The sequence below is a fragment of the Aethalodelphis obliquidens genome, unplaced genomic scaffold (genome assembly GCF_003676395.1).
Source record: "Aethalodelphis obliquidens isolate GAN/ISIS:26980383/991018 unplaced genomic scaffold, ASM367639v1 scaffold71, whole genome shotgun sequence".
NCBI classification, from domain to species: Eukaryota; Metazoa; Chordata; class Mammalia; order Artiodactyla; family Delphinidae; genus Aethalodelphis; species Aethalodelphis obliquidens.
The window spans coordinates 3208260-3226666 of NW_020838015.1; the positions used below are offsets into that span (position 1 = coordinate 3208260).

An 18407-nucleotide genomic window follows, 5' to 3' on the forward strand; every position below is an offset into this window, starting at 1 on the left:
ATACATACTTACAAGACAGAGCATTCGGCCAGACTGAGCCAAGAAAAATGTAGGGTGATGGCTATCTGGTCCAGACCTTTATCCCCAACACTCATGCTGCATTCAGCTGCTGTTACTTGGTACAAAACATTCATGTGTTGAGGGGGAAATTGCTTATGAAGTAACATGATTTGCAGGTGTGTTTACTGGCCAGTGAGCTAGCCATTTTTTTGTTTGTTTGCCAGTGAGCTAAATACCATTACAAAACTACAGGTATACCTTACTTTATCACGTTTCGCTTAATGCTCTTGGCAGATAATGTGTTTTTTGCAAATTGGAGGTTTGTGGACACCTTGCATCGAGCAAGTCTGTTGCCATTTTTCCAACATCATTGGCTCACTTTGTGTCTCTGCCACACTTTGGTAATTCTCACAATATTTGAAGCTTTTTCATTATTATATTTGTTACGGTCATCTGTGATCAGTGATCTTTGTTACTGTTGCGAGAAGATTATGACTTGCTGAAGGCTAAGGTGATGGTTAGCATTTTTAGAAATAAAGTATTTTTAAATTAAGGTATGTACATTGTGTTTTTAGACACGATGCTGTTGCACACTTAATAGACTACAGTATACTATAAACATAATTTTTATGTGTACTGGGAAACCAAAAACTTCGTGTGACTCGCTTTGTGATATTTGCTTTATTGTGGTGGTCTGGAACTGAACCCACGGTATCTCCAAGGTATGCCTGTACATGTTTTGTAGCAGAACAGACTTCATATTTACCAAGTCTTTTTTCACTCCAAAACCCTCACACGTGTTCCATCCTCAGTACTAAATTACAAATAGTTGTCTTTAAAGTGTCTCCCCTCCAGTGGAATGTTATTTGAGAGGAAAGAGAACTAATACTTAACTGGACAGCTCTGTCTGACATTTAAAGATAATCATTACCTCATTTAATCAACAACCATAGCCTTGTATCCTCAGGTGAGGAGACTAAGTCCCAAAGAGGTTTGGGAACTTTGCCTAAGGTCACACAGTTAAGTTCTAGAGTAGAAATTTAAGTTCATATATTTCTGGTTAGAAAATTGGTTTTGTGTACCACACTGCTTCTGGCAAAATAAGTTTGAGATCTTTAACAAGAGTGGTTGACTAACACACTTAATAGGATTGATGAAGTACCTCTGTTTCTCCCCTCTATGGTCTCTCCTCCTATAGCACTGAAATAGAAAGAGCAATGTAGCATAGCAAGGGGATAAGCAGAACGGTTGGTACCAAGGTATCTAGATTTGAAATTTGATTTGCTAGCTTTGTCCCCTATTAGTTACTTCATTTTAGTCAGATTATCTTTATGTACCTCAGTTTTTTGTCTGTAAAATGGTAATAATGAGTACTTACCTTTTGAGATTGAGTATTAAGTGAGTTAATAGATGAAAACTTTTAAATGGTACCTGGCACATGGTGACTGCTCAATAGATGTTAACTGTTTGTCACTCCTAATTGCTTCTCTCATTTCCTTTTTGGTTCGTTCTTTTTCTACTGTAATTCTATACCGTTTCCCTCATTTCTCTCTTCCCCTCCGCATCTCTTCATATCATTGATTTGAAATAGATTAAATGTAGTTTGTACTTATGACTATTGATGTTTCCATCACTTTCTAAGTTTTCATTGATGTTTTGGGTGAATATGTTTGGATGCCTGTTGTTTGTAGGGCTGGACAGTTTTTAAAAATAGTGATTGTGAGGACTTGTTTTGTTTCTTAAGGTAAGTGCTGTGAAGCTATTTTAGTCTGACCTTTTTATGTGCCGAAGTTTTTAACATTAAGCAAGAAAAGAAATAGTGTTACGATATATTTCAGTGACAACATCTTACCTTAGTTTTTTTTGGTTTTGGTCTTGGTTTTTTTGCGGTACGCGGGCCTCTCAGTGTTGTGGCCTTTCCCGTTGCGGAGCACAGACTCCGGATGCACAGGCTCAGTGGCCATGGCTCACGGGCCCAGCCGCTCCACAGCACGTGGGATCTTCCCAGACCGGGGCACGAACCCGTGTCCCCTGCATCGGCAGGCGGACTCTCAACCACTGCCCCACCAGGGAAGCCCCCCTTAGTTTTATCTTTAAGGAGAATTCAGAATTTTTATTATTTGTAGATGGCAGGATTTTATACCAGGAAAATCAACTGAGGAGCTAGTAAGTGATTTAAATGATTACCATGGCAAAATATATCTATTTAATTTTCACATGCTTGTGAAATTTCCTTTGGATGAATTCTAATTTCATTCCACTGTGTTCAGAGAATATACTTAACTTTCAATCCCTTAAGTTTATTGAGACTTAATTTGCAGCCTAGCATATGGTCAGTCCTGGAGGATGTTCATGTGTACTCAAGAAGACTGTATATTCTTGCTGTTGGATAGAGTGTTCTATAGATGTCTGTATGATCTAGTTGGTGTATAGTTGTTAAAGTTTTCTGTTTACTTGGTGATCTTCTGCTTAGTTTTATCCATTATTGAAAGTGGGGAGTTGAAGTCTTCTCTTTTTTTTGGCCCGCACCGTGCAGCCTGTGGGATCTCAGTTCCCCAACCAGGGATCAAACCCGTGCCCCCTGCAGTGGGAGTGCAGTGTCTTAACCACTGGACTGCCAGGGAAGGCCCTGAAATCTTTTAACTATTATTGTTGGATTGTCTGTTTCTCGCTCCTCTGTCATTTTTTGCTTCATATGTTTTGAGGCTCTGTTAGGTTGTGTGTGTGTGTGTATATATATATATATAAAATTGTCATATTTTCTTCATGAATGGACCCTTTTATTATTGTAAAATGTTCCTCTTTAGTAATATTTTTTTGTCTTACAGTCTTTTTTTTCTGATAAACATATAGCCACTCCAGCTTTCTTATGGTTGCTGTTTTGCATGATGGATATTTTTCCATCCTTTTACTTTCAACCAGTTTATATCCTTGAATCCAAAATCTGTCTCCAGTTGACAGCATGTGGTTGGATCTTTCTTTTTTTCTTTTTCTTTTTTAAAAAAAGTTTATTTATTTCGGCTACACTGGGTCTTAGTTGTGGCACGTGGGATCTTCATTGTGACATGTGAGATCTTCTTTTAGTTGTGGCATGTGGACTCTTAGTTGTGGCATGCATGTGGGATCTAGTTCCCCCACCAGGGGTTGAACCCAGGCCCCCCCTGGATTGGGAATGCAGAGTCTTACCCACTAGACCACCAGGTAAGTCCCTGGATCTTTCTTTTTAAATCCAGTCTATCTCTGTGTTTTGATTGGATTTTATGAACCATTCACGTTTAACGTCATTATTGATATAGGTGGATTTACATTTGCCATCTTACTTTGTTTTCTATATCTCATGGCTTTTTTCTTCCTTTCTTCTTCCGTTACTGATTTCTTTTGCCTTAAGTGAATGTTTTCTAATGTATTTTAATTCCTTTTAATCATTTTTTCCACTGTGTTTTTTGTTAATATTCTTTTAACAGATTTATTGAGACATTCACATACCATACAATTCATCCATTTAAAGTGTACAATTCAATGTTTTTGTCCTATCAATAATTTTTTTAAATTGTGTTGAAATACATATATATCACAAAACTTGCTACTTTAACCATTTTAAGTGTACAATTTAGTGGCATTATTTGCATTCACAGTGTTGTACAACCATCACAACTATTTCCAAAACTTGTTCATCACCCCAAGCAGAAATTTTGTAACTGTTATCCAGTAATTCTTCATCTTCCTTTTCCCCCAGCCCCTGGTAACCTCTACTTTCTGTCTATGAATTTGCCTATTCTGGATATTCATATAAGTGGAACCATACAGTATTTGTCCTTTTGTATCTGGTTTAATTCACTTAGCATGGTGTTTTCAAGGCTTATCCATGTTGTAGCATGTATCAGAACTGTATTTCTTTTATGACTGAAAAATATTCTTTTGTATGGATACACCACATTTTGTTCATTCATTGGTTGATGGACATTTGGGTTGTTTGCACATTTTGGCTAGTATGATTAATGCTGCTATAAACATTTGTGTACATGTTTTTGGTGTGGACATATGTGATTTCTCTTGAATATATACATAGGAGTGGAATGACTGGGTCATTTGTTAATTCTATGTTTAACTTTTTGAGAAATTGCCAAACTGTTTTTCAAAGGTGCTGTACCATTTTGCATTCTTGCTAACAGTGTATGAAGGTCCCACTTTCTCCACATCCTCGCCAACACTTGTTATCTGTTCTCCCCCTTTTTGGGTGGTAAAATGTACATAATGTAAAATTTATCAGTTTAACTTCTGTTTTTGTTTTTTGGCTGCACTGTGCAGCACGTGGGATCTTAGTTCCCCAGCAAGGGATCGAACCCGTGCCCCCTGCATTGGGAGCTTGGAGGCTTAACCACTGGACTGCCAGGGAAGTCCCCTCATGGCATTTTTGTGGGTAGCATTGTTTCAGTTTTAAAGACCTGGAAAATTAGAGTAGTTGTTACTGGCCTTTAAGATAGGGCAGCTTGTAAGTGGCAGAGGTGAGATTTTGAACAAGAGTTATGTTTGAATCCAGAAGTTATTTTTACTTGCTCCATTCCTCTGTCTTGCTCTTAATCTCTCAGCCTAGCACATTAAGGAAAAAGTATCCAATTCTTATGTGATGGTAGAGAGATGACTGTTAAAAACAGCAGAATAGAGCAGAGTATGCTATCCTGAGACCTGCTGTACCTTCCCAGCAGCGTTGGAAATCTAGAAATATGGGGAACTTAGAGGTAGAAGAAACTGAGAAACCAAGAGACAGAAAGGTGAGAGTATATAAGGGATATGGATGGCAAGCAGCTTGAGGCTTTGCCAATGGAATACTTTGCAAGAAGCAGAAGGTGATTTAGTTCTGTGGTCTGAGAGAAAGGTATTTTGTTTGGGGAGAGGTTTCATTCAGACTGCCACCTTTTCCATTTACTTTAATGTTATTTTGTTGAAAGGGACAGTCCCTTAGTTATCCACAGAATGCTTTTGTCTAGAATAATTTGTCCTCTGACTTTTGCCAGATATTTTTGATTTGTCTATGGATGGAGAGTTATTGGGATGCATATAGATGGAACAATGTTGAGCATAAACAAAACAACACGAGAATATAATTTTAAGATGTTTTAACTCAAATAATCTAATGTTAAAGAGTGCAAAGCAAGAGAGCAGTTAGTGCCGTGTGTGTGTGTATGTATGTTTTTTATTGTGGGAAAAATATATAAACAATTTTCAATTTTAACCATTATTAGGTATAGTTCGGTGGCATTAAGTGCATTAACATTGTGCAACCATCACCACCATCCATCTCCAGAACTTTTCATCTTCCCAAACTGCAACTCTGTACCCATTAAACAATAATTCCCCATTTCCTGCTCTTCCCAACCCCTGGTAACCACCCTTCTACTTTCCTTCTCTGACTGTAGGTACCTCATATAAATGGAGTCGTGGAATATTTGCCCCTTTGTGACTGGTTTATTTCACTTAGCATTACATCCTCAAGGTTCATCCAAGTCAGAATTTCCTTCCTTTTTAACACTAAATACTATTACATTGTATGTATATACCAAATGTTGTTTATCCATTCATCCTTGGGTTGCTTCCCGGAAATAATTTTTGAAGAGCGATAGGATTGGTTTAGTGGACAAAGTAATAGAATTAATTTTTTAGACTTGCTTTCTATCTGTGCTTTGGTCAAGTCACCTCTTAGAGCTGTGGTTTTCTAATTTATAGGAAAATGCCACATTCTATGTAAAGTGTAAGGATTTACCTTAAAAACACCACTTTAATTTTGGTGTGCCTCAGGGTTTCGTCCCCCCTCCCCAACTTGCCCAACACTTGAGAATATATTATGCTATTTCTTCCCACCCCCCAAGATTGTGACCCCCTCACTTTCAGAAGGAGGTGTGTATTCGGGGGGCTCCCAGATGATGCTAATGAATCCGTCTCCCACTCTTGTGAACATTAACGTTCTGTTCAAGACCCCCAAGTTCTCCTTCAATTCCTGACTTACAGAGTCAGTCGTCTAGTGGAGGTTTTCACCTCTGTTTCAGTGTTGAAAACTGTATTTGTCACTGACATCACTACTACCTACTATTCTCTACCCTCCCCTTTGAAAAGAAGTAGAAAGGAAAGGAAACTTGAGTCCAGGATTGTATAAGCCAAGAAAGCTCAGAGCTTCAAGAAGGGAGGTGGGGGTAGTGGCAGCCAGTTGTGGCTAACGCTAAGAAGAGGGCAAACAGGGTGAACGGCAAGGGGCAGTCATTTGATTATCAGTTAATTGTCAATTAGTAGAGCATTGATGATCTGTGAAGCAGACCTCCCCCACCCCCAAATGTACATATTTACAAAGCTTTGCATGTAATTTTAGGGGAGTTAATCCTCAAACCCATCCATAGACCTCAGTTAAGACCCAGTGGCTTAAAACAGTTTTGATAGTTTAGATACAGCTAGATGATGAGAGAGTGGAAGGAGTGAAAGGGAAGGGAGAAGCAGAGGCATTCCTTTTAAGATTTGGGGGGAAAGGGAAGGACAGAGGTTGGTGATTTTTCATTTCAGTAACAAAGATTCAAGCATATTTATAGGTTAAGAACAAGGTTTCCAGGAAAAGATTGAGGGAGCATCATTCATTGGGGATCATGAGCAGTGGGATCAAAAGAAAGAGATTGGAGCAAATTTGAAGTAGAGAGAATGAAGTTGAATTGGTTAGCTGATATTTTGAGTGGTAAGAAAAAAAAAATTTAAACAGTTTGCCAGCCAACCCAAAGTGGCTGAAGATTTTGATAGGTGGGTTTTTCTGGGTTTTAAAATTGTCTACTTCACATAAAATTTTTTGTTAGTGTATGTAGGTTGTATAAAAATGGAAAACAAAAGTGAAAGCGAGGGTGTTCAACCATGTTATCTTTTAATTGTTTTTCCACTTTATGTATTAAAGATTTTTCTGTTTTTAGCCTCCCCAGTACCCGATGTTATCAGTCTTAAGCTTTTTATTATGCCAATTTGATAAGTGAAACAAAATCTTGTTAGAACACCATCTCTGGGTTAAGTGATTATATTTAAGCTTGAAGTAAATACCATGGACTAAATGGAAGTGTGGTTGCCTTATAACCAAAGATCTATAAATCAGTCAGCTGAGGTTCTCAATCTCGTGGTACATTAGAATCAGTCATGGGGGAGATTTTTTGAAAAGTACTGATGCCTAGGCTTAACTCCCGAATATTGTAATTTATTCAATCTGGAGAGGGGTTTGGACGTCAGTGTTTTTAAAAGCACTTTGGATGATTTTACTACACAGCTAAGAATATAGAATTGAGGGTTTGGTGGTATTCCTCTATACACCTTTGCTAGATTTCTGCAAAGAGGAATTCCATTGTTAAACAGTTTGGGTCTGTAGCCCTGTCATGGCTCTGGGAGTGCCTGTGGCCAAAACCTTCCCAAAAGGGGAGAGTCAAGGTCATTTGACAAAATAGGTCGTATTGGAGGAGTAGTATACAGTTAACAATCAGATTTTATTACTTGGTTTATGTCTTAAATACATTGTAGGAATGTGTATATTCAAGGCATTGGCAAATTGAAGACAGTTTTGCCACTCCATAATTGAATTGAAATGACAACTAAGTGAATACCTTGATAATGTCTTTGGAATCCCAGGAAGAAACTGAAATATTATAAGGCTATACTTGTATGTTTTCTTGACATAGCTGCTGATGTACTATTATCAGTTTATTAAGTTAAATATAGTATTGATGAAACTTTTCAGCTTTGTCCTCTCTCTCATTTATATAGCCACTTTCTCCTGACTAGAGTCACTGGTAATATTAAGTTCGAACAATTCCTTAGTTCATGTTTTTTATGTCTAAAACAATGTGCTTTTTTTCTTCTACTTGTAGGTTATGCAATGGTCTCTGCAAGATGGTTTATTCTTGAATTGGAGCTTTTTAAGACTGACAAATGCTGGTACTTCATCTTCTATAAGTGGACTATAATTTCTTTTTTCAAGACAACTACATAAGCAGACAAAATTGCAAAGATCTGCCCTGTGTCGAGTATGACAGCCACGACTCGTGGCTCTCCAGTAGGAGGGAATGACAGCCAGGGCCAGGCTCCTGATGGACAGTCTCAGCCCCCCCTCCAACAGAATCAGGTAGGATGTTTAAGATACTAGTTAAAGCTACATTGGTGTGTCTATTATGGGATATTAAATAATGGAGCATGTTCTGAATAATTTGTGAAGTAACCATAAAACTGTTATTTTAAGAAATATAAACATAGGTCTTACATAGTAACAAGAAACTCAAGGGCTATAGATGGTGATGCTTGGGTATGCAGGTCTTCCCCCCCCCCCCCCCCGCTTTTTTTTTCCTGGTGTCTTACACTATCAGTAATCATTAAAATCAAGTATTTAAGCTCTGTGTCAGTTCCAGAGCAAAGCATTAAATCATTTGATGTAGCCTATGGTTAGAGTATGGACTCAAGTCATATTGCTTGTGTTCAAATTTTAGCTTTGCACCATGCTAGCTTTATGACTTTGGGTAAATTATATGACCTTTACACCTCAGTTTTTTAGCTATAAAATAAGGATAATAATAGTATAACTACTTCATAGGATCATTAAGAGGATCAAATGAAATAATGTTTGCAAAGAGCTTAAAATAGATTTTGGTATCTAGATTTTTATGCTGGCCTCAAAATTCATAATATTCTTTTTTCTTCTATTCTCTGGATGAATTTGTATAAGACTTCAGTTATTTCTTCATTAATTATTTAGATTTTACTGGTGAAACCATCTGTCCTGGGGCTTTATTTGTGGAACGGTTGTAATTGCAGATCCAACTTTTTTTTTTAAATAGGGGAATTTTCTGATTTTTTTGTTTTTCTGGTGGATTTTGGTAATGTGTTTTTCAAGGAATTTGTCCACTTCATCTAGATTGTCAAATTATTGGAGTAAAACTTTATAATATCCTTTTTTATTATCTTTTTAATGTCTTAGGGCCTGTGGTAGCATCTCCTTTTTCATCTCTGATACTGCTAATTTGTGTTCTCTCTCCTGATTACTCTTTCCTAAAGGATTTATCAATTGCATCAAACCTTCCCCCAAACTAATTTTTGGCTTTAACTCTCTTCGCCCTTCCCACTTACATGCCTTTTTGTGTGTGTGTGTGTGGTACGCGGGCCTCTCACTGTTGTGGCGTCTCCCATTGCGGAGCACAGGCTCCGGACGCGCAGGCTCAGCAGCCATGGCTCACGGGCCCAGCCGCTCCGCGGCATGTGGGATCTTCCCGGACCGGGGCACGAACCCGTGTCCCCTGCATCAGCAGGCGGACTCTCAACCGCTGCGCCGCCAGGGAAGCCCCCACTTACATGCTTTTAACTCTTATTTCTTGTTCCCTTAACTTCTTTTGGGTTTGGATTGCTGCTGTTTTTCTCATTTCTTGAAATGTAAGTTTAGATAATTAATTTTCAGCCTTCTATTGTATGTAATTTTATACTGGGACATATTAAACCACATAAGACAAACATTAAAACTTGTGATATGCGGCTCAAACAGCACTTAGAGGTGAATTTGTAGCTGAGGTGCATGCATGTGAATCACAGACTTGCTGCTTACAGTTGGTACATGTTTGTGTAGAATTCTGTATGGATAAGTTTTTAGGCAAAAGTACTGTTATTGTAGAGTACTTACATTTGTCATTTGTGGTTAAGTTCTTATTGTCCAGCTATTATAGATTACGTATTCTCTCTATTACAGGTATGATAGGAAAGAGCTGCGTGTGTGTGTGCGCGTGCGTGCGCTGGTGCACTTTCCCTCCCTCCGCCCTTCCCCCCTTTCATCCTCTCCCTCTGCCATTTTAGAGAAGTGAGCAAGTCAGGTTTTAATGGTTTTTTTCCCCAAATAAATGTCAACTTTATTCCTTTTCCTCTCCAGTTCCCACTTTTGGGACATGTAATACTTAAGTATATGGCCACGAGTCTTGGACAGAGTTGTTAAGTCTTTCCTGTGTCATAAATTTGTTAGCCAGTACTCATGTTTCTTTAAACATAGTCTAAAGTTTGTGTTGGATGCCAGAGATTTATATTTTTAAACCAGGAGCTTGTAGCTTGAGTTCCAGTATCTTGCTCTCTTCTGTTTCATACCTGCATCTTGCATGGACTTTTAACATCTTCTGCAGTGTTTGTGGTTTGCATGGCTTTAGACAGAAATTAAACCTCTAACCTTACTTTTATTTTTAAGGTGTACTTGATAATTCTAAGAGCTCTTAGGTTTGTGATACTCAGCTTAATATTATGTATCTGCATTATGTCCTCTTCCTTTAAATAGCTCTTTACATTTTTGAGGATGAATGATAATTAAAAGAAAAAAACGAACAAACAAATTGCATTCTTTTGGTGGGGGGGGGGGCGCCACTTGGCTTGTGGGAACTTAGTTCCCCAACCAGGGAATGAACCCAGGCCCTCAGTGAGAGCACGGAGTCCTAACCACTGGACCGCCAGGGAATTCCCACAAATTACATTCTTAACTATCTGTAGAATCCCTCTTTCACTTTCTTATTCTCCACTTTTTAATGTTAGGATTTTAGTTATTTCAGAAGATTTGACACTTACTGGACCAAGAGGAAGCAACCATAGCATTAATCACTACCCAACTTACGGCTTACTTTGAAAATGCTTTTTCATATTGGCATAAAGGGAATTTCTAAAACCAATCAGATTTTTCACTAAAGAGTGTTCCCATAGGAGAGAATTTTAGGCTCTAGTATATATAATAGTAAAGCCCAGTGATAAATGAAACAGCCTTGGCAAAGGCCCTATGGGATGAACAATCTTGGGAGATGTTCATGGGAGGGTGCAGACTTTCTGGAATGGAATTTAGTAAAATATATGTCAGTAGCCCTAAAAGAAATAATTTATACTGTTGTTGTAGTAATTATATTTCCAGGGTTCTGTCCTAAGGAAAAATTGAAGTTCAACACAAAGATTTATATATAAAAGATTCAGTATAGTTTTGTTTTATGTTAGCAATAAAAATTGCAGAATGCTAAATGTCCCTTAATTTTGTTTAATTAATACTATGTGGCCATTAATCAGCTCTTTAAAAAAGATTGTTTATGATGGGGGAAAATACTCAAATGTTGAATGGAAAAGGACACAGACTTAAGTATAATCCCAATTTTATTGAAAATTTATACATATATATAGACAGGATTTTGGGGGGGTCACATAGAAGAAAAACTGCAAGGAAATAACTGAAAATGTCATTGGTGCTTATCTGTTGGTGTGGTATTGCGGGTATCTTAATTGTTATTTTTGTCTTTAGGATTTCTGTGAGCATGTATATAATACATATATACCAGGGGAAATGGGCCTTTTTAAAAAGTAATGAAGCAGACTTCCGAAGTTACATACTTGAAATGCAAATATTTTTATTGGGCTTCTGAAAAAACTTGAATTCTGTTCTATAGATTTTTGCCTTGAAACTAGCCCTATAGCACCTGCGTAGTGTTCGCCATCTTAAGTAAAAGTTTGCTATTTACTTGCAAATTGGCTCTATGAGTTCATATATAAACTTTGTAAGTAGAATATATTAATGGTGGTATACCCAACTGTCTTCAATACAAGTACTTATTTATGCATCTGTTCAATAAATGCTAAAATGATAGGGAAAGGGGCCTTCTTTAAAAGGGCCATCAACCTACAGTAGGTAGAAAATTCAAGAATATACGAGTAAAAGTCAGCTTAAAATTTAGATCAGTCTCAATTTGAAAGAGAAAAATACTATCTGCTTTCAAAATTAATAAGGGTCATAAAAGTTCTTTCACTTAATTGTGGAAATATTGTACACAGCTAAAGTATGGGGGGAAAAAAAGAAGCACAAAGAATGAAGAATGAAAGAATAAAATTAGCCTTATTAGTTGAAAATGGTGTGACTTATTTAGAAACCACAGTGAAGTTTTAATAATTATTTGGATAATAGTTGGAGACTAGGGGAATTGTGGAATAAAATTTATTTTTCTCTTCAGAATGAAAAATAAATGTTATATCAGAAACTTTTTAATCAGTAAAATGTGTACAATAATTTCTATCATGAAGGGCTCATATAATGGGAAATGTAGGCGGAGAAGCAGTATACACTGTGGATAAGAACTCAAACTTTAGAATTAGACCTGGATTCAGATCCTGACCACAGAATTGGAGCTCTGTGACCTAGGGCTAATTACTTATTGTCTGAGTTTGTTTTTTTCATCTGTTAAGTGGCAGAAGAATACTTCCTTAGGCTCTTGAGGATTAAATGAAATTATTTTAAAGCATAGTAGCCCAGAGACTGCCTGAAACATCATAAACTTACAATGATCATATCTTCTTTAAAAGCTTACATTATTTCCCCCTAATCTGTGTTGGTGTTTGAATTTAATTAAGACTTCATCACCTGATTCTTCCAATGAAAATTCCCCGGCAACTCCCCCAGATGAACAAGGTCAAGTTGATGCCCCACCACAGCTTGAAGATGAGGAACCTGCATTTCCACATACTGACCTGGCAAAGTTGGATGACATGATCAATAGGTGAGTTGATTTTGTTTTGCTTTTTAATGTGTGTCATACACAGGAAAAACAAAAGTATTTCAGCACAGTGATTAGTACTAAGAAAAGAGGAAGAGTGGATAGGAATATCCCAGTAACCATACTGCCTCCATAAATAGCCTTAACATCTTAGTCATTGCCAAGTACTTTGCAACCCATGGTTCTTAATGGATTTAAAATGAAAGGAAGTAACAGTGTCAATAAAGTGTTCAGTTTAATGATGATCACCCTAGCTGGTGTGTTACTGAAGTAGAACCGTATGTGTGATTTCCCGTTTTTTTTCTTATTAGCATGTCGGTTACTGGATGACTTTAATACTTTTTGCATGGCCCTGAGGTAAACCAGGTCATAAGAAGATTGAGTTCCTCAGAGCCTGCCCCTTTGTGAACCCTTGATTAGTTTGAGACGTTTAACCATCTCAGCTATTTGTTTCTCCTGATCTTCATCTCATGGGGGTGGTTCAGAGTATACATTTTCATACTCATAGTACAAACATTCACCCACACCCACCTCCCCGCCCCATGCTTTGATTATTTGGAGTAAGACTCTGAGAGTGTGAAAGTTTAAGCTTGTGTGTATGGGAAGGAAAAGATTTAAAGAAGATAAGGGAAGAGCGTTTCAGGGAACCATCCTGCATGTCTGTGGTCTTCACCAGGCTGTGAGCTCAACAAGTGAGTCCCAGGGAGGTGTGACACATCCCTCCAACCCCCCAAAAGAAAAGTAAGGAAAATACACTTATAGGCACTTACTTGCCTTAGTAAGTTGACTTTTTAAAAATCAGTTAACACCATTACATATATAATGTCAGGGGAAATAGAAACCCTTTGCATTTTTAAAAAAACATTCTGATTACATAAGTAATATAATATAAGTACATCTTGTTAAACATAGAAATATGTCAATAATGTTCTTTGTAATTTCCTCTGTAGATACACACCTCCCAACCAAAAGTTGCTACTAACAATAAGGTGTACATTCTTCCAGGTTGTCTTTGTGTTTATTATCATATGTGCTGCTTTCTGTACAAATATGGAATTCTTACTATAATATCATTTTATAACTTGTTTTCCTCACTTCATTTATTTTAAATATTTTTCCTATTAATATATATTTAACTCATTGTTTTTAAATGTATATTTGAAAGAACACATTAAATGTGATTCTTTTGATGGATGCCTGTAGTAATGGTATATAATGAATTAGTCAAACAAACAAACAGTTGTATAAAGTTGTAATGTCCCTGCCCATTCTTTATAGCAGAGTTATCATAGCAAAAAGTTGTACTGTTACTTTTCAATTTTTGACTGGTGGTTGCTGATGATAAAGTGTACTTCTTACGCTCACTCAAGGGCAAAGTTGCATGTTAGCAAATCTGCAGGGGGAGAGAAACACAAGTGATGTTTTTTTATGTAAATAAAAACAATGAGAAAGGGTGGTATACATTGGTTTCTAATAGATTATGTGGTCATGGAGCACTTTTTATGAAAATGGGGTTTTTTGGAGCACTGGGTAAGTTGGGTGGTAGTGAGGGATGAAGGGGTAGGAAGAGGATGGACTCCCAGATGGTTGGGCCGCTGGCACTGGGAGCAGAGAAAGCACCACCTGGGCGTATGCTGCATCGTTGTTTGAGGGAGGAGGGTGCCTGTGGAGGCATAAAGACTTGGAGACCTATGTCTAACTTAACCTTCAGGAAAAGTTGAGGCAGAAATTAGTCATTTGCCACCTAGATTTTTTCTTCTTTGTGAGGAAGTGGATGGACAACTAAGAGGTTCATCATGTCTCCTTTAACCTGAGTCCTGAAAGAGCACTTTCCTATGAACTCTAACAATAGGTATCCATTTAAGTGATACTTGATTATTATAGTAGTTTTATATTCTAGTGATACTTGATTATTAGTTTTATATTCTGTGTTATTAAAATAATTTTATTTTCCCTTCTCTCATTGCTATATCTTTTGTTTGACAGTTCCTTAAAAAAATTTTGTTTGTAGAGACAACAGATGATGCTTAGTCCCACAAAGCAGATGTTCTGCCAACCTTGTGGTTTTAATATTTTAGTTTCATTTTAATATTTTCATGGTGCGCTAAGTGAGTAATTGTAATTAGTAACTCATTTATAGTGCCTCGTTCAGTGTTCAACCAATAAACATCTTTTTATATTATTAAAACTCTTAGGCCTCGATGGGTGGTTCCAGTTTTGCCGAAAGGGGAATTAGAAGTGCTTTTAGAAGCTGCTATTGATCTTAGTAAAAAAGGTAAGTTTAAATGGTCTTATGCTTTCCATAATGTATGCTACTAGCTTAATAGTTTCACTTCATGCCTGAAGACTTTTTCTGTGTATTCCTAGACTAGAACATTTAACTAAGTTTTCTTGCTATGGCTTATGATTTGTCCCTAGAGCAAGGGTCCGTATCCTTCGGACAGCCTTCAAGGATGTTTGTGAACTCTCTGAAGTTATACGTAAAATTTGTATATATTCATATTTAAACTGTTTAGCTTATGTGTTGATTATTCTTTAATACACAGAAAAGGTTTGGATTTTCTCTAAAAGAAAAAAAGACCTGAAAGATGAGGTCCTGTGTTTTTTTAAAAAAGTAACCCAATTAAAAGGAGTCATGCTGTTATTCTTGTCTAGAAGTAAAAGCTTAATTTTGGAATTAATCATTATTTTTTTCAGTGACTAGTTTTCTTTAGGTGCAATTGAATTCTCTTAGCAAAGGGCTACTATTGTAATATCTATTCATTTTTAAGGCATTGGAGATTAAAATAAACAGCAATAACATTTCAATTTCTGAAATAGGGTAGCCAGGGATGTGTTCTAATTATCAATAGGAATCATCACAATTGAAATTAAATGTTGTAAAAATTATTGTCTTTAGTACCTTGCTTAAGTCTGTCTCATTCCACGGCAAGGGTAAAATTTCCTTTGTCTTAGAGTAATTACCCTCCTTCATTTAAGGAACGTGTCGTTACACCTTACTAATCTTAGAAAACCAATCTGATGAGCTATGAAAATGCATTATCAGATAACCATTGTTTTCACCACTCAGATTTCTTTTGTTCATTTACACATTTATTTATCAATTCAGCAAATTTTTGAAGGCTTCTGTCCTAGACATGTTTTAGGTCCTGACTGTACAGTGATAGGTAAAAACACACAATGGTATTTCATTTAATATCATTGACATTCATTGGAAATGCAATCCCCTCCTCCTCCCCATATTTCTTTGGGACCGTGGTTTATTTTAATTTTAAGCAAGGTTCAGATTTTTTAAACTACAGTACTGGGCTTAAATGTCATGTCTGTTGTACAGCCAAAATCGAATAATACTCGTATGTTCAAACTGAATGGCTTTTCATTTTGTCATCAAGAGTTAAAGGTTATTTTGTGTGTCTGGGGGCATGTAGCTCTGTTGCCTTTCTGAAATCAGGTGAAATTAAAAGAAGGATATAAAGAAGCATAGATGTTGAGCCAGTGGAAGAGACTAATACGGAAGATGATAATTTATCTTTAATCGATGAAACTCTTCTGTAGAATAGTATTTGATGTCAAATGGATAATGTACAACCAAAATGAGATTTTAAAAATAGTTAAGAAACGTCGTTTTTTAAAAAAATTTATTTTATTTATTTTTGTCTGCGTTGGGTCTTCATTGCTGCACATGGGCTTTCTCTAGTTGCGGCAAGCCGGGGCTACTCTTCATTGCGGTGTGTGGGCTTCATTGGGTTGGCTCCTCTTGTTGCGGAGCACAGGCTCTAGGCGCGCGGGCTCAGTAGTTGTGGCGCACGAGCTTAGGTGCTCTGTGGCATGTGGGATCTTCCCGGACCAGGGCTTGTACCCGTGTCCCCAGCATTGGCAGGCAGATTCTTAACCACTGCGCCACCAGGGAAGTCCCCGAGAAACGTCATTTTAAAAATTTTAAGATTTGTTGTCAGAGAGTAAAACACTGTGAAGTATTTAAATCCCCTATCACATGGTACTCATAACCGTTTTGTATTTAAGGTCGGTCCCGTGTCATAATTTGAAATAGTTTTGATTCATCTTAATATTACTTGGATTAATGTACTCTTATACAGTTAAGTATTTTTGAAATTCATTGAAGATTATTTTTGTTTCTGAATCTGTTACCTTTTTGACCTCTTATACATAATGCTGTGAGTTTTGTTCCAAATCTAGTCGGCATTTGTTAGCTGTTACTGAATATTTTACAATTATTTTTATCTTATAATTGGACATTGTAAGACAACCAGAGAAATATTTTGTTTACATTAATTTTTCTCTCCTTTTCTTAGGCCTTGATGTTAAAAGTGAAGCGTGTCAGCGATTTTTTCGCGATGGGCTAACAATATCTTTCACTAAAATCCTTACAGACGAGGCAGTGAGTGGCTGGAAGTTTGAAATTCATGTGAGTCTTTCATTTAAATTTTGAAAATCAGATTTATATAGTGATGAGTGTGTTTTCTTATATAGTATATTTGGTTATATATTTGATCCATTAATTAAAGGATTTTAAAATGAGAAACTTTAAAAATTTATTAGTTATAATTTCTGTTGAAAGAAGCATGATCATTTAGAATGAGTGTGAGATTTAGAGTTAGAAAACATTGGTTTAATCTGTCTCCTTGGTTCTCAAGTGCCTTGTGACTTTTGACAAGTGACCGTATTTCACTGAAAATATGACAGTTGTGAAATGCACCACTCACTCACTTTATGTACCACTGAGGAAGGAAAACACCCAAGATGGGAAACTGTTATCTGAGACACAAAGCGTCAATGCAGAGAAATAAATTTAACATACAGAAAGAAACACCAAAGAAACCTGCACATTTCAACTTTGGCACCTGGTAGAGGGGGAAAAAATCTCTTAAAAACTTAAACCACCAGCTAGTATTCAAACAGTTTTGAAGCCTGAATTCAAATCAGAGTTGTGATACAAAAAATATCAGATGGGGAACTTAAAGTGGTCTCAGGTTGGTGGTGTCCCCAGATGACTGGCAGAAACCAAGACAAATCTCTACAAATACCTTCAGTCTAGGGAAATGCACTATACATTGATTATGTGATACAATCAGATTCCAGAGATCTTAAAAAGTGATAAGAAATGTGCATTTTTAGATTGAAGTACCATAATTACTCCAAGTCTCTGTTCTTGTTTATAATATGGAAATATGGTTATAAATTGTGAAGCAGGGCATATTTTTATGCCCTGTGAACTATTTCTCATATAACCATAGCATAAAGATACCAACATCTTCTAATTCAACATGTAAGTTTTTAAGTATAGAATGGAAAGTTTGGGAGTGGTATCAGACTTTTGCATTGAGGCGTAGATAGCAAACCTACTCCACCTGGGATATTTGATACATTGTTTAGATTTTAGAATTGTTGCCTCTAGTCAGAAAATTGCATAGAGAAAGCAGTGGTAATTTGCATCGTCTGGGGACATAGAGCAGTGCCTGCTTCATTTTGTAAGTCATTGCAAATAGCTTTTGAAATTAGGTACTATATAAATTATAAAGTAAATGCTAATTTCTTTTTGATATATAAATTTGATCCCAATATTAGTAAAATTAAACATAACTCAAAAATGATCGGTATAGCACAATTGAGAGGTCATTATTAAGATATAATTAATCAAGGGCTTCCCTGGTGGCGCACTGGTTGAGAGTCCGCCTGCCGATGCAGGGGACACGGGTTCGTGCCCCGGTCCGGGAAGATCCCACATGCCGTGGAGCGGCTGGGCCCGTGAGCCATGGCTGCTGAGCCTGCGCGTCTGGAGCCTGTGCTCTGCAACGGGAGAGGCCACAACAGTGAGAGGCCCACGTACAAAAAAAAAAA

General features: G+C 37.0%; 1 protein-coding gene across 9 annotated transcripts in view; it reads left to right on the forward strand.

Moving 5' to 3' along the window:
• The window catches only part of USP9X (ubiquitin specific peptidase 9 X-linked), a 126941-nt gene that overhangs the window by 23001 nt on the left and 85533 nt on the right, over positions 1–18407 (forward strand). For all 9 annotated transcript variants that reach the window (XR_003429654.1, XM_027091420.1, XM_027091419.1 and 6 more), the window contains exons 2-5: positions 7881–8134; positions 12406–12551; positions 14744–14823; positions 16862–16974. Coding sequence is in view for 8 of the 9 variants with exons in the window: in XM_027091420.1 (XP_026947221.1) it covers positions 8039–8134; positions 12406–12551; positions 14744–14823; positions 16862–16974 (435 nt within the window). In the remaining variant the exon portion in view is untranslated. The remainder of the gene's footprint in view (positions 1–7880; positions 8135–12405; positions 12552–14743; positions 14824–16861; positions 16975–18407) is intronic.